The sequence below is a fragment of the Aricia agestis genome, chromosome 13 (assembly GCF_905147365.1).
Source record: "Aricia agestis chromosome 13, ilAriAges1.1, whole genome shotgun sequence".
Taxonomy (NCBI): Eukaryota; Metazoa; Arthropoda; class Insecta; order Lepidoptera; family Lycaenidae; genus Aricia; species Aricia agestis.
Window position 1 is genome coordinate 1,502,848 of NC_056418.1, and position 24,215 is coordinate 1,527,062.

The 24,215-nt window shown below is 41.4% G+C and overlaps 1 protein-coding gene across 5 annotated transcripts in view; it reads left to right on the forward strand.

The window, feature by feature from the left end:
* LOC121733221 (broad-complex core protein isoforms 1/2/3/4/5) overlaps positions 1–13,222 on the forward strand; it is a 46,659-nt gene extending 33,437 nt beyond the window's left edge. Inside the window, exons 4-8 of one of the 5 annotated variants that reach the window (XM_042123408.1) lie at positions 454–636; positions 944–1,372; positions 3,935–4,106; positions 4,510–4,557; positions 11,054–13,222. In XM_042123408.1, coding sequence (XP_041979342.1) covers positions 454–636; positions 944–1,372; positions 3,935–4,106; positions 4,510–4,557; positions 11,054–11,403 — 1,182 coding nt within the window. In that variant the 3' untranslated portion in view covers positions 11,404–13,222. Of the gene's footprint in view, positions 1–453; positions 637–943; positions 1,373–3,934; positions 4,107–4,509; positions 4,558–5,414; positions 5,657–10,211; positions 10,515–11,053 lie in introns of those variants that run through there. The other 4 variants (XM_042123409.1, XM_042123411.1, XM_042123412.1 and 1 more) reach the window with 4 other exon arrangements.
* Positions 13,223–24,215: the final 10,993 nt, after the last annotated feature.

Genomic DNA, 24,215 nt, shown 5'->3' on the forward strand with positions numbered 1-24,215 from the left:
AATGAGTTTACCGGAGGCCCAATCCCCTACCTTATCCCCTTCCCTACCTACCTACCTACCTACCTACCTAATTACCTAACTACCCCTACCCTACCCTACACCTACCCCTACCTCGCTACCCTCCCCTATTACTCTATTCCCTCTTAAAAGGCCGGCAATGCACCTACAGCTCTTCTGATACTGCGAGTGTCCATAGGCGACGGAAGTTGCTTTCCATCAGGTGACCCGTTTGCTCGTTTGCCCCTGCAAAAAACAACCACATTACTAACATACTCTATATCTCTCACACAGTCGACACCATTCCACCCCAAAACTTTGCCATGTTCTAACAGATTTTCTCTCCTTATCTCTCACCAACCACAGACCACCACTAAACTATCCATGCTTACTCACAGCCGATCCCATTCCACCCCATAACCCCACGTTCTAATATTTTCTCTCTTTCTCCCCCAGTCGACGCCATGCAAGCACCCCGTGATAGTGCTGCAGGACGTGGCCTTCACGGACCTGCACGCGCTGGTGGAGTTCATCTACCACGGGGAAGTCAACGTGCACCAGCGCAGCCTCTCCTCCTTCCTCAAGACCGCTGAGGTGCTGCGCGTCTCCGGTCTCACGCAGAACGATGACGCCCAGGGGGTAAGTTGATACTAATCAGAATTATTGGAGCGGGGGGCAAGATGGGGTAGCTTAGGAGTAGTAAAATTTGACCGGGTTATAGGAGTGTGGTGGAGAAGAACTTGTAGATAAGTCATTATGCCTATACCCCATAGGCATAATAGCTCATCTACAAGTCGACACAAGTTGCTATGAATCGCATAGTGTCCCTTGCGCCAAGTAATGAAACATGTAAAGAAGTGAAATATGAGATTTCTAACAAAATTACGAACTCCTCTATTACACTAGTTTCTCCATTAACGTATACTCATATCCGTCTCTTCCACAGCCGATCCTGCAGAGCCTGGCGCGCGCGTCCACCGCCGCCCCCTCCCCGCACACGCCGCCCCACCCCGCGCACACCCCGCTGCCAGCGCACCCCCCGCACACCCCGCACCCGCCGCTCACGCCCTCCTACACGGAGAAGCTGGAGGACGCGCTGCTGTATCCGCAGCGCCGCGTCACGCTCCCGCCGCGCCGGCTGTCGCGCGCCGAGAGCTCGCCGGACATCAAGCGGGCGCGCCACGACAACAACAACGACCAGATCCACGACTTTTCCACGAAGGGCGCCGTCAACAACAACGGCAACGGCGTCAGCAATAGCAGCTCGTCGCCGTCGCCGCGACTGATGGACGAGGTGAAGCACGAGCCGCTCGACATGTGCCCGCCGGACGCCGAGCGCGATGACACGCCGCCGCACACGCATCACAGGCCGCACGTGAGTACACACCTCCTGTCGCCTCTCCAGTCTCCACGTCTCTCCGCGTCGACGCATGATGGACGAGCGATTAGTGGTGTAGAGGGGTATATTATATGATTGCCCATGATCGAAATTATGCATGTTTTTTTATAAAATAAGAGGGCAAACGAGCAAATGCGTCACCTAATAGAAAGCAACTACCGAGTGCGAGTGTCCTCGCAGTATTTTCTAGTAGCTCTTCTGAGCTGCAGGTGCGTTGCCGACCTTGATATAAACAGCTTCGCGATCATGTGCTTATCTGACATCATGGTCCAACAAGAACCGTTAAACAACACAGATATAATGTGTGTACCGTCACCAACAATCTGGGACCCCAAAATCTCACTTTGGTCACAAATATTGGATATGTGATATTTGTACCTAAATTTTTATTGTTGATAGTACTTAAACTGCATTTCTTTGCAATTATAATTGACACTGTACTTATCAAGTTCCAGATAGACATCTAGAACATTAGACCAAACCACTTCTAGCTAGCGCTAGAATAGTTCCCGGAACAACTCGCCGGCCGCCGCTCGAATAACAGCCGTGTCTTGTTTCTAAACGACAGACACACTGACATACAAATAGTTTGTAGAACCAGTTGGGGGATCACTTGTTTAAATAACATAATATCAGCTAACTAGGTCTCTATTTTTTTTTGCAAAATGGAATAATGGAAAAGAAAAATAATTTTGGCCTTAATATTATGTTATAATCGCAACTTTGAAGAGGTTGATATTCTATATACATAGATGATTATTATTTACGGCCCCTCTATGTCTATACTAATATTATAAAGAGGCAAACTTTGTTTGTTTGTTTGTTTGTTTAATTGTAATGAATAGGCTCAAAAACTACTGGACTGATTTTAAAAATTCTTTCACCATTCGAAAGCTACATTATTTACGATTAACATAGGCTACTTTTTATTTTGGAGAATATAGGGTTCCGTAAGATATTTCAGTTTTGCGTACGCTGCCTAAACTATAAAAGATAGAACTATACAATGTTCTAAGTAAACGTAGGTCTTATAAATATCTACAAAAATGTCTGCGACACAATATACCTATCTATGTCAAGTGAGGCACAAAAACCATTTTTTTATTTAAAAATCTTGATTTTTTTTTGGACTACATTTAAACGCATTTATTTTACTCATGCCAATAATCCTTATCAAAATAAATAATTTCATCACTAAGTACAGTTTATATAGATTATATTTGCTCTTTGAATGATTAAAATTGGACTTTTGGTTTAGAAGTTATGGCGAAATTAAAATATTGCGATTTACGCCCGTTTCGAAGTGGGCGCTACCAATGCCACAGAATTGTCACATTGAAAAGGTCTACAGAAAACTCCGCGATGGTATATCATATTTTTTTTATGAAATAAGGGGGCAAACGAGCAAACGGGTCACCTGGTGGAAAGCAACTTCCGTCGCCCATGGACACTCGCAGCATCAGAAGAGCTGCAGGTGCGTTCCCGGCCTTTTAAGAGGGAATAGGGTAATAGGGGAGGGCAGGGATGGGAAGGGAAGGGAAGGGAATAGGGCAGGGTAGGGAAGGGAATAGGGTAGGGGATTGGGCCTCCGGTAAACTCACTCGGCGAAACACAGCGTAAGCGCTGTTTCACGCCGGTTTTCTGTGAGAATGTGGTATTTCTCCGGTCGAGCCGGCCAATTCGTGCCGAAGCATGGCTCTCCCACGTATAAGTATATCTCTTATGGATATATCCCACAATAACATATTTTTTTGTCATTTACTTTTAACTTCAAATAATGGCTAATTTTCGAAGCGATTTTAACCAATACGGCAATAATGCTTATTCAATTAAATACTTTAAATACATTATTGATTATGTCCCTTTACAGCATAATTATTACGATTTTAATTTTAAATGAATATTTATCGAATATATTAATATATATTCGATAAATATTCATTTATACATATATCGAAGATATTACAGATTTAAAAATTGCGGGACGTAAGTAGCTTTTGCGGCAGTACCGACCAATGCGGGCCACGGGTAGTAATTAATATAAATTATTTAAAATGAAACTACTGAATCGATTTTAATCATTTTTTCAGTGACTTAGGCCATAATTTATTTTATACCCGTGCGAAGCCGGGGCGGGTCGCTAGTTGGTTCATAAAGTACACCATTATTACCACAAATATTTTGCAACTATAATAAACACAAACGACGTCGATCATTGGCAAATTAATTGCCAAGACAAATATGGCCCTCTACAAGTTTGTTATCGCCTATGTTTGTCCATCATGAGCCGACATAAAATATATTTATTTATAGCCATTATATACTCCAGGCAGCGTAATGGACAATTTAAATGTGAAATAGGCACTCTCACATATAAATAGCGACTTAACCGCTTAGCGATAAAGCCCTTTAAATAAAAAATAAAAATATGTATTAAAATAAATATAGAGTCTATAATATTATCTATTCCCTCTACGAGTGTCCAAAGAATGCCAAAGATCAACGCGCTTGAAGGTCCGTTCTGTTCGTGTGTCTCAGGGAGGCGGGCCGCCGTCACGCGGCAGCTCGGCCGAGGCGGACGACCGCACGCCGCCGCCGCTGCCGCACCCGCCCTTCATCTCGCCCGCGGAGAAACTCTTCGGTCCGCAGCACAACTTCAGCTACTCAATGTCGCCGCTCACTGACGCCTCGCTGGCCGGTAACTACCCTTGTATGTGCTTGTAGTTGTGTATTTAGTACTAGATTAAGTAGCATAGGCGACATCGACTTTTGAGATTTTTGTAATGTAAGTTCTACTAAAGTAAATAAAAAACTGAAACAACTGCTATTTTTAAAGCGATTTCTACATCTTTGGAGATTCCTATGTAAGATTTTTTTTGTATTAGAGTAAATAAATGACAGAAACAACTGCCATTAAATGTTGGTAGAATTGAATCAATAAATCAAGGAACGAAAATATTTTCATTAATTAACTGTCATTAGCATTGGTTGATTTAATTTTTAAATTCAGAATCACTCAATCCTTATTCCCTGTGCAAGCACGGCCTGTGTTTGTCAAAGATTAGCTAGGAGGGTAAGAGGAGACATGTCGTACATGTGGTGTGTTGTCGCAGGTCTGCCGAGCCCCCTGGCGCCGGACGGCATGGCGAGCACGTCGCAAGGTGAGTGCGGCTTGGCCAACTATTTATGCATACCTACATATGAAACAAACGATATTTTAATGCACTGTCTGTCGTATGCCACCATCACCGCTTCCTCTCTGCTCTGTCATACTAGGTTTATATATCATTTAGGTTTATTTTAAACTGTATGAGGCAACTTCACGTGACATAATATCTATGTATATATTTCCTAACATGTATATATTCATTATGTGCTGTGTTTGTACTCGTTATTAATGTGAGCTTCTTGTGCCGTGGTTCGACGTCGCGCTCGACCCGGGGCGGTCGGCGCCGCTCGGGGGCGCTCGGCGCGCCACCGGCGAACCACGACGCAACATGGCGTGCATGCTTCTGTATACTTAACTATAGTTATACGAGAACGAATGTTAGCTTGTTATAGATGTGTCTTGGTATACGCTAGGAATACCCCTCCTCTCCTCTTCATTTTATTTTCTGTCCGTAATTTTGCATTTTATTTAACTTTTCCGTTTAAAATTTTCCGTTTAGCTTCGGTCGATTCGACGAGACGAAGATTAAAGATAGTTTCGTACGCAATAGTTCGGGCCCGCGCCCGCCCGCGGCGCCGCGTGTCGGCCGCCGTCCCGGGACGGGGCCGACGCGCGACGGTCGGACGACGGGCTTAGACCGGTCATGTTAGTACGCGGCGGCGAGGAGCTAGCGTTCCCGGTCGAGAGAGTGCACTCGGCGGCGCCGCCGTAGGGCAGGGTAGACCCGCGCGCGGCGGGAGAACGTCAGATGAAGGGGGGTGGCGGTGCTTATTACGGAGGCTACGATAGTGAGTGCATTAAAGTGCGTTCGAAAGCTTCGACGGGGCTAACTGCTTGTGTTGTGACCAGGTGGCGCCCGCACCCCCCAGGAAGAGTACCGATGCGAGCCCTGTAACAAGAGCCTGTCGTCCCTCACGCGCCTCAAGCGCCATATCCAAAACGTCCACATGCGCCCCTCCCGGGAGCCCGTGTGCAATATATGCCGGCGCGTATACTCCAGCCTGAATAGTCTGAGAAACCACAAGTCCATCTACCACCGCAAGCAGCAGCCGCCCCCCGCCGGCCCGGGCCCCTTCTACCCGGTCAACTGACGGCCCGGCCCCGCCGCGCCCCCCTCCCCGCCCCCCGAGTAGCCGTAGTCTCGCCGCGACCGAACCGCGACACGTTCCTAACACTTGTACATAGCATAGATTTACGTGTACTCTGCATGCGCATCGCCAGATACTGTATACTGAATGTGTAGCCCTAACGCCCGGCGGACGGCGCAGACGCCGCGGCTCGCCGCCCGCGCCTGCGCCGTCCGCCCCCTGGAACCAATTGGAACGCGCGTGATCGGTCCCCGCATAACTGCCGACGTTCGTTCTAGCGCATTAGTCAACGTCTCGTTGATCTGTCCCGCCGCGAGTCCGGAGTATTCCGCACGATCCGTGCCAATTGGTTCCGCCGCCCGGGACCTCGACGAGGGCGGGGCGGGCGCCGTTGACTAATGCGCTATGACTAATGCCGGTCGTTATGTGGCGCAGTGGGCCCCCTGGGCGCGGGGCACCGCTGCGAGGTGTGCGGCAAGCTGCTGTCGACGCGGCTCACGCTCAAGCGGCACACGGAGCAGCAGCACCTGCAGCCGCTGCACTCGGCGCGCTGCGGCCTGTGCCACAAGGTGTTCCGCACGCTCAACTCGCTCAACAACCACAAGAGCATCTACCACCGGCGCCAGCGCGCGCCGCCGCCGCCGCCGCCGCCGCCACCCGCGCCGCAGAACCTGTCGGCGGGCGCCAAGCTCGAGCCGCCCCCGTCGGCGCCGGCGCCCGCGCTCGACTTCTACAAGTTCAAGGACCAGTTCGACGTGTAGGCGCCCCGGCCGGCGGCCTCTCTGTGCAATACTGCGGTACACGAGGATTCCTGAATGTTTACTATGTTTAATGTGCGACAATAAGGCGAAGAGATAAAAAAAATAATATTTTGAGAAAAAGAAAAAAATCTTGGTGCTGTAAATTTATATATTAGGCTTAAATTTATAAAAAAAAATGGAACGACGTTCGAAGCGAGTAACGAAAGAGGCATATTCTTTTTTATTGTGTTCATTTTCGGCGTTTCGCAATTTTTATTTATTTTCTGTACTTTACCTTCATGATCTCACGCTTAGATATTTATACGAGATTACGAAAAAATCTATTTAAAATATATAAAATTATATACTGATATACGATCGGCTACGAATGAGGCTCATAAAATTATTTTATTTACGTGTTTCTTTAACGACTCTAAGACTGAAAGTTCAGCCAGTACATCGCACCAATAGCTACGAACAATCCACCCGCAGCAGCACACAGACAGACAGACGCGCGCCCCCCGCGCCCGCGCCGCCCCGGCCCGGCACCCCGCGCGCCCCTCACCCCGCACCGCCCCTGCGCCGGGCGACGTCCAGCGGTAAGTCCCGGAAACTATGCAGTTCGAGACAAAGTACGGCTCGTAGCGCGCCTACGAGCCGCGTAGAGGCTAAACATTACATTGTTTTCGAACATTAATGGATTCAGCATTGTAAAAAATAAGTGCTGAGACCTTTATTTAAACATATTATATCGATAAACTTCTATATTTTGTTATAATCAAGTATAAAATTATATATTTTTGTATAGCCTATTTAATTGTTGGGAGATTTTTGTCTCCCGTTAAAAAAAAACTGTTGCCAAATAAAATTAATCAGAGGGCAGTTTGTGAATATGATACAGATAAATCACAGCCGCGCGGTCCAGGCGTCGGGTTGCCGACGCCGCCGCTAAAAACAACCAAGTTACTTTTTGCATCACAAAAATAATTAACCGCCAATCACAATATATCACTTTTGATGTTAGGCTTTTTAAATTTACGGCATCATAGCATGGCTATTTTAATTGTTATTAGCTTCAATTTGAAATAAAAGTCAAGTTTGAAAAAATATATATTTTCAAGTAGGTTTTCTAAGCGTCTTCCCGCTTTTTTATTACTAGGAGCACTAGTATGCATCAAACTAAGACTTACCCGCGACGTCGCCGGCGCCCGCCGTGCCCCCAGGGGCGCGGGCGTGGGAGGGAGCGCCCCCCCCCGGACATACCACAGTACACAGATACAGACCTCCGACCGCAAGTCGACGACTTCACTGTTCACTGTTATCTCTCTAGTCGACTTCTGTTTTCTACTCTTTGTTTCGCGATTGTGTTTCTATTGTGAATCGCAAGGTGCCATAACGATATGGCTATATATTTTTTTAGTTAAGTCAGATTTTAGTTTTTGTCATAAGTTTTATCACTAACTTGTGTTCGTTTAGTTGTGTCGACGGTTCTATCGTTCAGATCTAGTTCTTTTTCCGGTCTATTTTCACCGTAACGATGAACTCTACGTGTAATATTATAGTAGGTAATAAATCTTAATAATTCTCAGTGTTAAATGTTCCTAAATTTGAACAATGTGAATTTTTATTAGGACTAATTATTGAAATGGAATTTTTTCTGCTTGCCACGTGTAGTTATAAATGTTGTTACTTTACGTTACCTAGAACTCGGGGGTCTAGACTCAGCCGGCACCACAGTTCAGTGTATAATACAGTAGTGGAGCAGCGCGCCGCCGACATATCACGCGCGGGCGGCGCCCCCTACACGCCAGAGTAGAACCTCTCCTACCTTGTAACCGAACCTCGGTCGAATCTAGACCCCCCTAACGGTGTTATTTTAATGTTTCTAGTTGGATATACATCACTCGACGTGTGTCGCTAAAATAAATATATTTCTTTTTTTATTAGTCGTAAGAAATTCTTATATAGGTGTAAATGTAAACACATAATTTATTGTAATGACCTACACTGTAAGTAATTAGTGCCTGCTTTACGTATTGTTTTGACGATTCGGACGAAAAGACATATTTTGCGTATACTCGTAAGTAGGGAACACGCCTGAGAGGCGAGGCTATATGTAATGTACGAGAGGCTTCCTAATATACTATATGTTATAAGATTATGTTGTTATTACTAGATGCATAAACGCTTAGCCACTACTATATTTTAGTTATCTATACTAGCTTTATCATTATATTATACTTTTTAAAATTGGAAGACTTTTTCGGTGCTAAATTGGAACGATGTTCTCGTTAGGAAAAAAATTAAAAATTGTGACTTAAATTCGAAAACGAATCAAAATTTTGTAGTTCGCAACATTCCGTTCACGAAAATAAAATGTTAAGTTTTTATTTGCAACCCAATTGCAAAGTTTTGAACTAAGACATAGGATTGTTGTTTTTGTAGTAATTTAGTGATAGTTTTATTGTTAATTTGGGTTTGGGGATTAAGTTAGTTGACTACATAGAGTAAGAATTATCTGAATTCATAGCAGTAATAGTATATAATATGTATACAAGTATACACGTTTACTCCACCACAGGGATGTGCTGCCGAGGCAGTGTGTCGTCACTCGTCACACGTCTGTGCCAAACGAAAGATCTTTCAAATTTTTATTTAAAAAAAAGTTTAAAACTATGCCAAAATTGATAAGCGCTATAGACTGATTAGACTAAGCACGCGTTTGGATTGTACACTATTAGGCGTATTAGAATTAAATGTACAATTATTTATCTACTAAATTAATAATTTTATAAAAAAATGAAGTCAAAAGCGTATTTCGGAATTGTTTGTGATTCGAGAATCTTTATTTTGATAATTAGAAGCTAAGTTGGGGATCTCGAGGACCTAGACCTAGGGCTAGGTCTAGGTCTCCAGTGGGGCGATCTACATCGTGTTCTAGGAGCGGAACACATCCCTGTCTGCATTAGTTAGGACCTTAGCAAGTTTAAGACTGTTCTGTGACCTGTTTAAGTTTTTATCTATCTAACGTGTTTAGGTATATGTTCGACCGCTCGGTCTGCGACTTTATTCGATGTGTTCTTATACTTCTTGTTGGCATTTTTACTTATTTTATAAGGGATCTAAATTAATTTATTGGTTGTTGTATTGAAAATTTTATTATTTTTTTTTCTTCTTAAATTATTGTTTTACTTCTCGATCTTGGTATTTTTGTTGATCGGCACTGTAATGCGGCCCATCGCGTTCGAGATAAAAAATACCAAAAATCGGTTGGTCGTCTTCCATTATATTTTATATCGGCGATTGGACTACTCGATGGGCCGCACCGCCGCCGCCGTCGCCGGCACAGTCGCCGGCGGACGGTAACTTTCCACTTACTTTAAAGTAACTACTCGTAAATAATTGTAATCGTTAAACCGAACTTCATAAATCCTAATATTGATGATAATGGCGTTTTTAATAAAAACAAATATACAAAACTGGTCGCTGGTTTCATTGCGCTCCCGCCGCCGCAGCCGCCCCCCGCTCCGCCGCCCCCGCCGCCTCCGCCCTCCGTAGCGCACGCCGCTTGTGTGACCGCCCCCGCATGCGTCTGTACCGTCCTAACACCTCATGGCCACCGTAGCTTCGCAACCATTTACATTTATTTTCTGTTTTATTCTGTTCTAATATTTTCGATCACTTTTCACGAGTTTCGTTTGTTGATTTACTGTTTTATTTTCTGTAAAGTTTAGTCGAGAGTAAGATCACGTAAACGCTAGGTCACGTAGGATTACCCGGGGATCGGCCCCACATTTTTGTTTTTCATTTGCTTTCAGGTAAAAAATTATTCTCCTGCAAGCTATGCGCGAAAGTGTTGTGCTCGAAGGCGTCCCTGAAGCGGCACATTGCCGACAAGCACGCTGAGAAGCAGGAGGAGTACCGCTGCACGATCTGCGAGCGCGTGTACTGCTCGCGCAACTCGCTCATGACGCACATATACACCTACCACAAGGCCCGCCAGGGGGAGCCGGATGCGATCCGGTTTTTTTAGTGACTACTGGGACGGAGTTGCGGCGCGCGGCAGAGATCCTCCAGCAAGGAGAACGTGGCCTCCCCCCCCGCGGCCCCCCGCTACACCACCAAAGGTTAGAACCGTTCGCAGCTGTACCGTAGCGTTCGCGTTGGGGGCGCGCCCGGCGGCGGCGAGGGCGTCGGGCGCCGGCGGTCCCGTCGGCCCCGACGTCCGCACCGACGACTCCTAGCACCCTCGACGCGAACGTAGCGTAGGGACACCACCGACACGATACGATCTAAGAGCTAGGCCGAAATTCCTTTAAATTTTCTTTTGATTTCTTTTATTTGATTTATTTTATTTCTCATTTGAACCTCGAGCCAGAGCCCCCCATCCCGTCGGGTTTCGCAGATTTGACGTTGTTGTGTTGCTTGAAGCATGCTTCTATCATTTTTGTTATCACGTGTTTCTGTGTCATTGTGGTTGAGACGATTTCGATTACGACTTTACTATTGAGGACTCGTGATCGCTGTGTAGTTAGTCTGTGTACAGTGCATTAGTATAACGAGTAACACACGCCCGTTTACCAGCTCTCTCCCCGCCGCTAACTCGCGCGACTAACCCCGGCGCCCCGAGCGAGGAGTCACCCTGTGCTTTCGGTTGCAGCTATTCCGCCCCTCCGTATGCCCCCGCCCACCGCCGGCGGGATCAACGAGCCGCAGGAGTGTCCCTACTGCCGCAGGACATTCTCCTGCTACTACTCCCTGAAGCGACACTTCCAAGACAAGCACGAGCAGTCGGACACGCTGTACGTGTGCGAGTTCTGCCACCGGAGGTACCGCACCAAGAACTCGCTGACCACGCACAAGAGCCTGCAGCATCGCGGCTCCAGTGGCATGCTGAAGCGCCTGCTGAAGACGTCGGCGCTGCACTCGGCGCTGGCACCGGCGCCGCACCACCTGTTCGACCTGGGCGAGCTGGGCGAGCGGCCGCAGCTGCCGCCTGGCCTGCAATGACCTCAGACCACGGCCTGAACCGCGCCCGCCGCCCCGCGCCCTCCGCGCCCCGCGCCCTCCCACACCCCCGCGTGCAATATGGACGTCGCCGAATGAACTCTGCCGCTCGCGGTGCTAAGTGTATTATATCGGTAGTAAATTGACGTTAGGTTAGACGAGAACAGTATTGTCGCCCGGCCGCGCCCGCGCCGGTGCGCGCTCGACGACGGACTTCGCTTTACGCCGGCCCCCCTCCCCGGGGGGGGGACCGACGGTGTTCAAACGACAATGTATTAACAGAGCAATACTAAAATATTAGTGTTTCTAGTGCTGCCAAAGTATGCCATCTATATTCTAAAGGCTAAAACTTTTTTAAATAATTTTTCGACGTGTCTAGTGTCAAATTAGATTTCGGTAGCTGTACAAAACGGAGCGTACAAATTTTGAGCAGAAAATAAAAATAAATTTAAAAATATTAAAAGAAAATATTTTTTAATGAGACTTTTTTCGGATCGCCAAATCTAAATTTAAATACAGATTATTTAGAAAATAATTACCATATTAGATTAAAAATTAAAAGTGATGACGATGTGGAATTAGACATCGGAATTTCGAGAGTACAAAAATTTAACGTCTAATTGAGCAATATAAAATGTATTTACGTGCGTCTGGCTTCAGTCATACGCGATCACGTGTAAGTAGCCGTGCCTTCGTTCGTCTTTACCGCGTAATATTGGTTTGATCAACTCCCGAACTGACACAGAATGAACAATCAGATGGCGAACGAAAAGAGTGGACTCGGTGGCCGACGCGGGGCCGTCGCCGGTAGCGGCGCTCGTTCTGAACTAGGCCGAGTTTCGTCTAAATTATACAAGACGAGCCTCGCTACCTGTGGCCCTCGGAACGCGTCGCCGTACGACGAGATCCTTGATACAGGGTTATAATAAGCGAGGAATGTTAGTAGATAGCGGCGCTGGTCAGGTGCGAGTATTTCCGAACGTTAGAGTGTAAGCGCACCGCCGGGCCGAGCTGCGGCGTCGCCCCCGCGAGGCTCCCGGTTCCCAGCGATGTGGTCGACGTCAGCCTATACACTTTTTTATGATTTTGAACTCTAATATTTGTAGATATATTTCACGTGGAACCCGGAGCCTAGCGCGTTAACATAGGCGTTGTATATGGAAGTATTTAGGAGTATTTAAGGAGAGCGAACGACGCCGCAGCCGCCCCGGTGACTCGAGGACGATCGTATACGTATTCATGATTTAAAATCGTGTAACAGATATATCGTTTCGTCTGTAAAACGTAGACATTAGGTATTCATTAACATAATTATATTTAAAATCTGTATCCATTCGGATTTCTCTCTATATGTATAGTGGTTTCTTATTTATATGTCGACCAACGTAGCAGATGTCTCGTTATTGAAAATTTATTAGATTATATTCACAAAAATTCTTAGTAACCATAAGATGGCTGCAGATGTAAAAAAATATATTATTTAATTATTATATAATAGGTGAAACGCTTGGAACCGGACGACACCAGCCAGCGAAATACATATCTCTTCAGGGTGTACCTTCTAATTCCTATATCATTAAATCTGCATTTATACAGGATAAGGAAAAGTAACATATCACAGAGTCAACTTAACGTAATCGACCCGCAAAGTATTTCTGCAGTGATAGATCACAAGCCAAAGAGAATTAAAATGGGGATATTTTTGCCGATAACGAGCGAGCGAGTCGAACGAGAATTATCAAAAATTGCCGAGCCACGGGTGGTTTTAATATTAATTATTACAAAAAATAGACGAAAGTAAAAATATCCACGGTTTCCGTTTTAATGTTAATTTTGCATTTATCTCCAATGTAGTAACTTATTAAGAATTTATTATATTTTTTTTTTATTTTTCGGAATATTGTTCGTATTATGTGATATGAGTTTATAATGTAACGTTATTTGGTTTATCTCCAAATATGGACTTCGTCGGCTTATGTTCATTTGTGTAACAAGTAGCATGGGCGACCGCAGCCCCGCGCCGCAACCGCGCGCGTGGCCGCCCCGCAGCCCCGCGCGGGCGTCCGGCGCCGGAGGTGCGCGCGTACCTCGACTAATTAATACCTCACATATTGTTTATTTTAATATTATTTTATTTGAATGTTAAACATACTGGCTGTCAATTCCGAACGTGCGGTACGCCATCGGTTCGGAACTTACATAGTATCATTAGAGAGCTTAACGACAAGCGGGTAGTACGAATTGTAAATATGTTATAAGTTAGCGTTAAATATTATTGAATCGTGGCATCGTTTGGGAATAAAGCCTCGTGATATTATTAACTATTTAGGAAATAGATAAAATCATTGATGATGGATTCTTATATTATATTCTACTAATGGATTTATGATAGTGAAACTTAGATCTAGTGTTTCCAGTTTTTTAGTGTTTGCCTTTATTGTTTTCGCTGTGCAATTTCGTTTCGGTCGTTTTGGACGTTGTTGCTTTGTTGAAATTGTTTCCCACCAATGTATTCGTCGGTAATCGTAATCTAAATTGATCTCAGGACCGGCTGCGAACCGCCGGCGGTGTTGCTGAACGGCACGTCGCTCGGCCACGTTGCCGGTGACGTGGCTCGACCGGTGACGCCGCTCGGCGATGTTGCTAGACGTAGTTTGCGTTAAGTTTGAAATGTGTCGGCAAAAAATCGCAGCTCTCGTTTTGAATTCGGAATTTTTTTTAAAATATTGGAGGGAATTTCGTGTGACAGCGAAACGAGGACATATATTTTGCAATGTATACCAAAATACTGCATTTCTTAAAACGTAATTAAGTGATATTTGTTTAATCGTCTCGATATAGTTAACTGTAACGGATTTTCGCTTGTGTCAGATGTAATTTAAGACGACTAACGGAACAGAAGCTGTGTTACATGTAGGTGATACGCTCGTCAAACAACGGGATGCCTTCTAACAGTACAAGTTACGACTATACCCATAGCCTACGTAAGTTATATTAGGGTGGAGTGGTGATATGAAAATAATCCGTGGGAAAATCTCCGACGACCTGTCGCGTAAAAGACCGATCAATTATTTGCATATTATCATTTCGCGATTCGTTTTCTGCCTGCCCGTAAACTGCCAATAACCGAATTCCTCCAAAACGTAACATTGGCATGTAAATATTGAACATTCGATGTAACGGAACTAATTCACAAAACCTATTCTCAAATCAATGCTTTTCTAATGTAAGTATTACCTCCAATAATATTAAGTATTATCTACAGTAAATATTTTAATTTTTATTAACTTAAACTAGATTAAACTGTCTTGTGTGGCCGACTTTCGTACAATTACTGCAGATTTTATTGAGATACCTCATATCTGCCGGATCTACGTAGCTCGTATCTGCAATAATTATGCGGGGGTCGCAGCATGGTTTTATTCAGGACGACTCGCGTGATTTATATTTTATAAACAATAATGTATATTGTCAATCATTATTACAGTTGTTACATAGTTATTACAATACATACGCTATTTTTGTTAACCATATCCATATATAAAATGCAATAGTTTATCGGCCGGCTTCGCAACTGTCAATCGCGATGCCGGCCCCCAGATTTCAATAGATGATTATTTAAAGTGATTACTCGCTCGACCGGGGACGACGATTCAAATATTTAAGAATAGATACGACTAACCAAAATGAAGTACATCGACTTACGTGGGAGTTACGACTATATACGTTTTCTACAGACAATACTTTATCGTAGTTGTTTTTATACATATCTTCTTAAGCGCGGTCGCGCGGTGCAGGAGCGAGCGAGGAGTTTCAGTTCCGCCTCTAAATTTTTAAAGTTTCACAAAAATCAAAATTTGGTAGCTATGTTGTGTTAAATTAGGTTTAAGTTTGTGTTCGGCTTAGCGACTCTTTTGGCCTTTGAGTTTGTTAAGTGTTATTTTAGTTGTAAACCAAGCCCCCCGCGGGGCCCCAGCGCGGCCCCTGCACTGCGGCCCCTGTTGTTGCTGTTGCTTTCCTGTTGCCGTTGATGTTTTGAGTCTGAGCGTACGATAAGTCGTCGTATTCTTAAGTCAATAGCTTTAATATATACAGTATCTTCCACTTTTAATATAGTAAATATACAGTATAGCAATATTCCCCTTCTGCCACAGTACCTCAGTAATTATACATATACAGTACGCCGTAGGTTAAGGTCCCGCGACGGCGCGCGACGCGACGCGATGCGGCCCAACCGCCCGACTATTACGCCGATGTATATTTATTCAGATCGTTTATTTATCGAAAGCCAGCCGGTCGTCCGCCGTCGCCGTCTACCTAGTGACATACATATAGTTCCGTAATACAAAGTGCACTTACGTCTATAAATAAGAAGTATTATAATATAGTTCTCGCGTCTCCCCGCTCGAGCGATCTTGTTGATAGCCCATTGCAGTAACTATATAAAAGTATTTACACTTTACTCGCTATGTCATACGATATATCACTAGATGTAACTATATCTACAGATGTAGTGCAGTGGTACAATAAGTGAAAACTCGACTAGTTCGGCGCGACCCACGTCTAGAAACTGCTGATGTCAGCTTCACTATCTAGCCGAATTCTCCGAAATTGTGCAAAATCTAGCCGACTTTTAACGGATTGCGCCACTGTCTCTTGTTACGCTTGGCTGACACATTTTATACAGAAATATTTTTTTAAGGAAATCAATTTATATGTGAATGTTAATTAAGTGGCAATTCTAATTTTAAACTGCACTATATTTTTGCTGACACGTTTAGGTTAGGTTTTTTATTTCGTAACGTAATGTATGCACGATCTGCGTTTTTATTCACTCGCGGTGGCGCGCGCCCGCGTTTATTAATTTATTGAAGTCTCATCAGAACGGGCGCGTCCCGCCGGCGAGCCGCGTTGGAAGGGTTTTGCCATTGCATCGTTGATCAAAGAAGTTTAAGTTAGTTTTGTTATAGTTCGGACAAGAGGATCGGTGTACAATAATGTTCTATAGTATTGCGTATGATAAGAATAGAGGGCTCGCGCGTAAGCGACCCGTAGACAGTTAGGTATCCTCTTCGAAATCGTTGTAAGGAACTTCAGTCGGGACACTTAAAGTACTCGTTGTAGGGTGTACGAGGGAATTAATGGCTGCCCGCTAGTCGCTGCAATCTTTTCTCACACTTTTGTGGTCGTGAGGGCGCCATCTATTTCAAATCTCAACTGACAGCTGTCAAATCACGTCCGCCATTTGCAAACCGTTTGCGGCGACTAGCGGGCGCGACTTTTCTTGTTTTGATGTTGTTATTGATAAGGAATCAGCCGGGCTGCGGTACATATCAGTGTCGGTGAGCTAGTACTCTAAGTATCTTTGAATCTGATCAGTAAATTGTTTTCGTAGAGCCCGAATGTGTTAACACCGTCGCCGGAGTTACAACAGAATGTAAAATTTATAAAATTTAATAAACTCGCAGTGATTCCATGAATTATGGGTATTTTTATTTTCTAAACAACTTCCTACCCCTTATATCCTTTTCTGCATAATAAATCAATTCTTTTACAAACCGTGTTTTACTAAAAGACCTGAAATATTGTGAAAAATCATTAATTTTACAAACGTAAAAATAATATTAAAATAAATAATTTGTAAGTTTAAAATAATGTACTTGTCAACCTTTCCATTTGTTGGTTAATAATAAATAAAAAAACTGCCCTTAAAATATAAAAACTACCATTGTCATTACTTAGCTGTAAGTTCTCCATAGCAATAAATAAATAAATATTAATAAAAGTGACAAAAAGTTGATCATAGCAAATTTAGTAATAGATCATAGACGCGAGCTACGAACTCGTAGCGGCGTAGCACCGCGCTACGAGCGACCGTAGACGCGTAGCGGATGCTGCGGCTCATCTATTTCTATTCACGGAATTAAGCCACATATAAAAGCTTTCTGTTGTGTAAGTTTTTTTTTCTTTTTCAAATGCATATTATTATTACAGGTCTACCAGAATCTGATGGCAACAAATGGTTATAATAGAAACAATAATTTGATATCATAGAAAATAAAATACACGGTATAAAAGAAAAAGGTGCTTTCCATCAAGCCCCATAAGCTCACCGGTGAGCGAGAAACAATAGAATAACAATATATTTTCAAGAATCCACGATCAAAGGATTAAATAACAAGTTTCCAGTATTCCATATCCATACTAAAATAAATGCGAAAGTCTGTCCGTCTGACTGTCTGTTACCCCTTCACTCCCAAACCGCTAAACTAATTTTACTGGGTATGGAATTACTTTAAGTCCCGGAAAAGGACATAGGTTCTGGTAACATCCCGGAAAAATGTAGGCCAAATATGCTCTGTTTTTTGTATGAACTAACCCGCACTACGGGCCAGGCCACAACACTGCGTTGCGGCGTCGTATCAACATAACGTATCGCACAGAAATGCGATGCGTTGTTACAACGCAACAATTTCATCGGAAATATCGCTGATGCATCGCTAATTTCCACGATGCGTTCTGCGACGTCGTAGATTTTTACTATGCGGCGCCGCAACGCATCGTTGTGGCCTGGCCCTGTGGTGCTCGACGACGCGTCACGCCACGACACGCGACACGTCAATCGTCAATACAGTGCTCCCAAAGTGATTTTTCGGCAACGATCGCATTTCCCGAGCGTCGGAAGACGTGCTGCAAGCGCTGTTTAACTTAACTTTAGGGTTGATTCAGACCGCAACCGTAGACGCGTAGATGCGTTTATAAATTTATACTAGCTGTTTGACCGAGCTTTGCTCGGTATCCGATGAAAATGACATTTTCTAGAAATGATTCCTAGCTAGATCGATTTATCGCCCCCGAAACCCCCTATATACTAAATTTCATCGATTCCGAGATTCCAATTATATATATATATATATATATATATATATATATATATATATATATATATATATATATATATATATATATATATATATATATATATATATATATATATATATACAAGAATTGCTCGTTTAAAGATATAGGTTTGACAGATTCGCAAGACGTCTCACGCATTTGAAATCTGTCAAATCCATACAAATTTATGCCTCGCCTCGTCACGTTGCGGTCTGAATTGACCCTAGAAAAACATCGCTTTGCAGCGACGTAGAGCCGCCTGACGTTGCTTGGACGTTACCATGGTAACGCCGCGAATCGCGATGGCTTCCCGGTGAGTAAGTGACAGCGGACAGCCACCGGCTATATGATATTTACTTCAACGAGGTGCAAAATGCAAGTTTCATAGATTCAGGTGTTTTCGTGATTACGACAATTAAGATAAGACCGCACTAGGCGTAACTGGCCATTTAGCCGAAATTTTTTCGTTTTCGCTTCGTTATAGAATCGCCGACCAAAATGTATGGAATCGACATAAGACGAGTCGAACGTCAACGTCATATTAACGAACGCATATGTCAATTCCATACATTTTCATCGGTGATTCTATAACGAAAACGAAAAGATTTTGGCTCACCCCCTGAACTGCAGCGGAACTGAACGACGCGTCATTTTTGGGTATACCGCACTTGAACTGCAGCGGATCTACAAAAATATATTCAGTATTTAGGCAACCTCTGCTCTGAGCAATCTGACAAATTAGAAATCATTAAAAATAATATGTATTTTTGTTTTAATACATTCATTATCTGATGACATAAATGACATTCTTGCAATTGAAATAGCTGTTAGTTCATAAAATTCACTCTGGAGACTGGCTCTATCATTTTAATAGTACTTATAATCATTACAGTTAATTAAAATGTTAATCATAAGCCTCATCGCCACCGGAGTACCAGAGTGGTGTTGGTGTCACAATAATCAATATCATATTATGTTCTAATAAAAATATCTTATATATTTAAATGAGCAAATATATATATATATATATATATATATATATATATATATATATATATATATATATATATATATATATATATATATATATATATATATATATATATATATATATATATAATCATTCATCATAATATGGCTCAGTTCGCCACCATCTATTTAATCATGTTTTGAGATTATGTATTCCAGATTACTCCCAAATCAAAAATTAGCACTTCGTTTCATTTTCATTAAATTGTCTTAACTATTGTTATCGAAATTACATTATTGAATTTTATTTCTACGATAAAAGCAGGCTTATTTAATATATATATAACTGTTGGCAAATTACGTGCTATTTTAACAATGTTTCCCAAACAAACGTTTTAGTAAATGCTATGATAAATTGATTATATTGTGTGTGAACTTTATTTACTTAAGAATTTTGTTTGACTGTGAGATTATAAGATATCTTGGATATACCTTGTGAGATTTATCTAGTAAATCTCGCCTCACTCTTTTTTTTTTTTTTTGGACACGCAATCTCTTAGGACTTAGACCGTTCCTACCCTGCTAGAATCATATCTAGCCCACTTCCCCGTAAGTTTCACTTTTGCGGCTTTTTTCGTCTATGATTTTCGATTCGCCATGACACTACACTGGCAGAACTTTAACGGCTTTAATGAAGTTTAACCGTGCAACATTGGACGTTCTTTTTTTTATGAAATAAGGGGGTTATAATACATTAAGGGAAATTTCACCAATCACACTTAAACGTTTTATTAAACTAAGTTCTCATTGAACAATGAACGCGTTTATATGGAATCTCGTTTTGTTTCAAATAGATTTTACATTCTTCATTTAATCGCGATTAATGAATCTAAGTTTACGTTATACGTTTGATTGATGATTTTTATACGTTTTTATCATCTTTGAGCCTTGTCACGTTGTTTTAGTAACAAATAGCAAGAAACGATAAAAAAACCGAATATAGTACAAAAAGTTATTCGAGTCTAAGAATATTTATGGTAAGAAATGTCGCAAAAAGTAAAAAATTCAATGTGGTACTTTTTCTTTAAAAATCAATAAATTTCAGTAATCAAAAAATAATCGTAATTTTGAATGTTTTACCAAGTTTCGGTTTCGGTTTCGGTTTCGGCGAAACTAAGAGTAAGGCCGAAAGTTCGGTTTCGGTTTCGGCTGAAAAATCAGTTTCGGTCGGACACTATTAAAAATAGTGACAGACAAAAGTTGTAAAGATGGTATCGAGCGAATCGCTGAAGGTTGATGAAATAAAAGCATTTATTTTAGTGAACTTGTTTTATTTTATTGATCCACAAGCATTTTCAGTAATTATTATAAGTATTTTTGCATCTTCATTATTTTATTGCAATATTTATCAAGTTTTTACTTTCTATGCTGATGGATGCTACTAATTACTTTTTCAGATGTTTTCTACACTACTATTATAAAGAGGAAATATTTGATTGTTTGTTTGTCTTCAATAGGCTCCGAAACTACTGGACCGATTTGAAAGATTCTTTTACCATTGGAATCCTACATTAATTCTGCTGAACATAGGCTAAATTTTATTTTGGAAAAAAATAGGGTTCCGTAATATATTTGGGATTTTCAGACGCAAGGTGTAAAAAATCAACCAGAAATGTTACTTTTTTCGCGTACGCTGCCTAAACTATAAAAGATAGAACCATAAAATATTCTAAGTAATTTTAGATCTTTTAAATATCTACAAAAAAGTCCGCGACACACTATACCTATCTATGTTGAGTGAGGCACAATAAACATTTTTTTTATTAAAAAATCCTGAAATGTTTTTGGACTACATTTAAATGCCTTTATTTTACTCATGGCATTAATTCTTATCAAAATAAATTATTTCATTACTAAGTACAGTTAATGTAGATAATATTTGGTCTTTGAATGATTAAAATTGGACGTTTGGTTTTAATGTTATGGCGAAATTAAAATATTACGATTTCTGCTGCACGTTGCGAATTGGGCGTCGTCAAGGCGCGCCGCGCGGGTGTGCTCGCCCGGAGAGTCCAAGTAAATATTAATTATTATTACCTCGATCATGGGAATCGCAGACACAATAGATTTATAATATAATAGTTATGCGACAGCCGGGTGCCGCTTCATTGATGGGATAATATTATAGTGCTTCATTAATTCATTACGTTTTGAATGACTATTATTTTTTATTGCTATTATAATTAATTTCTATAACTATAAATCTCCAATAGCGGCAGGCGGCAGCCGGCTGCCAGCATAACAATTATTGAAGATCTATTGTGTCTGCGATACCCACGATGTCTGCGATACCCACGATGCCGATGGAAGTATAATTAATTCATATTTTTAAATCTACACTATGTCTGCTGAACATAGGCTATAGCCTATAATTATTTAATGAGAGAAAAAAGGGAACCGTATTAACATTAATGTTAATTGTGTAAAAAAACTACCAAAATATTCCATATATTGTAAGCTTTATAAATTATAGACTCAAAGTGATGTACTAGAGTCTTATAAGTTATAGAGGACATTAATATCAACGTAAAAGTCCGCGATATCGTATGTCTGACTATTACAATTACTATCCTACTTTTTAATCTAAAAAAAATATCCCCAGCCGAACATATAACCTCCTCCTTTTTGGATGTCGGTTAAAAATATGCAATAGTAACGTTGCGCCGGTACAAACCAGGCCAAATTACTTACCAGCTATAGCTTAGTTAGTATTTACCAGATTTAATAATAATAATTGAATTATGTTGCATAAAATAATAAAGCATAAAACTACAAAAAAAACATAAAATACTTGAAACAAAAAAAATACATTTAGAAATTGCAAAATAGTAAGTATAAATAATAGTATCTTCTGTAGGTAAGGATAAAATAATCAAACATAACACTTATAATATAAAAAAAGTACAATAAAAATGTGTATTATAATTATTATAATATAGTAGTTACAGGCTAAATAGTGTAAACCATTTTTATGTTCTGCTTAACATAAAGATTGACTAAGAAATAAAGATTGAAAAAAAAATTATTTAAAAATCAATGTACACCCGTGCGAAGCCGGGGCGGGTCGCTAGTCTTAAATAACTAGATAAGCTTTATACATTTTTATTCACGCTTTCGTTCTTTGTTTACGGTTAGAAACTCATCCATACTCAATATTATAAATGCGAAAGTGTAGACGTCTGTTAGCACTTCACGCCCAAGCCGCTGAACCAATTTTGCTGAAACTTGGTATGGATTTACTTTGAGCCCCGAGAAAGGACATAGGATACTTTTTATTCCGGGAAAATGTACGGTTCTCGCGCGATAAATGATTTTTGGCGCAACGGAGTTGCGGGCATCATCTAGTCTTTTACTTTAATCCTTCGATCGCGGATTCTTGGAAATCTGTTGTTGTTCTCGCGACCGCATGTGGCAACTTGGGAGTGTAAGTATTAAATCATTTTATAGTCTAAAACATAATATAAAAAACACTTATAAACTAGCCGGGGTCAAAGAGAATGCGAAGCCAAAGTCACTCACAAGTTACTTCTTTTACTCGCATCGTGTCGCTGCAGTCGAATTACGACGCCCTCTATAGTTTCTGCACGGTCCCTATACGGGTACTATCAACAAAAAAACTATTTTCATTATTTAGGTAACACACATGTGCAGCAAACGAATCTGTCTAAATTAAATATTTATGAACACGTGCCTTACTCCCGAAACTGATATCGATTTCGATTTTCGATTTCAACGGTTTTTTGACACTTTAGACATCTAAAATATGTCTAAAAAATGTCAATTGAAATCGATATCAGGTGCCTTACTCCCGAAACTGATATCGATTTCGATTTTCGATTTCAACAGTTTTTTGACATTTTTTAGACATATTTTAGATATGTAAAGTGTCAAAAAACTGTTGAAATCGAAAATCGAAATCGATATCAGTTTCGGGAGTATAAGGCCCCAGTTTCGGGAGTAAGGCACCAGGGCATTAAGCCGAAACTTTTTCGTTTTCGCTTTGTTATAGAATCGCCAATCAAAATGTATGGAATTGACATAAGACGAGTCGAACGTCAACGTCATATTAATTAACGAACGCTTATGTCAATTCCATACATTTTCATCGGCGATTCTATAACGAAGCGAAAACGAAAAGATTTTGGCTCACCCCCCAGTTTTGAGTAAACCTAAAACATTTTTTGTGGCTACCAAACGAATTTTAAGTTTTTCGGTAAAATAATTTTGCATTTTAGTGGGTGGCCGGTGGCTTCAAACTATAAAGATGGCACTTCAGCAAAGGTAACTGCAAAAGTTCCATCTTGCGGTGGGAAACTGTACTAAGAAATAATTAACTTCAAAGTTCAAACTGCAAAGCAAGATCTGCAATTATTGCATATTATTATAATATACATTACATTTAGGAGAAAACTTATTACATTTTTGGTCTAATTCTGATCTAGACATAGTATCATCAGCAGACAATGAATCAATGCAGTATCATCAACATTACTTGATACATCCATAGGTACTATCCTAGATATTAATCACTACATAATTATTATTATGAAACAAAGTCGCTTTTTTTCTCTCATGAGGGTAACGATAAAAACGCTCAAAATGCTCAAAATGGAAGGCATTTTGAGCGTTTTGATCGTTTCTAATGCTAAATGGAACGCGGAGATAATGTAATTTTGCGCGTTTCTAACCCTATTTAGAACGCGGAGATTGTGTTAGATGGGTTTTTAATGACATTAAATTTCTAATCAAAAGTTAATACATACTTTAGATTCTAAAGTCTATTCAATTTCTAATCAAAAGTCAATACATACAGTCAAGAAGTCAAGTCGGTCGATTCAGTAAAGTGGTAGACGCTAGTCTAAAGTTTAGACTTTACAATATAGAAA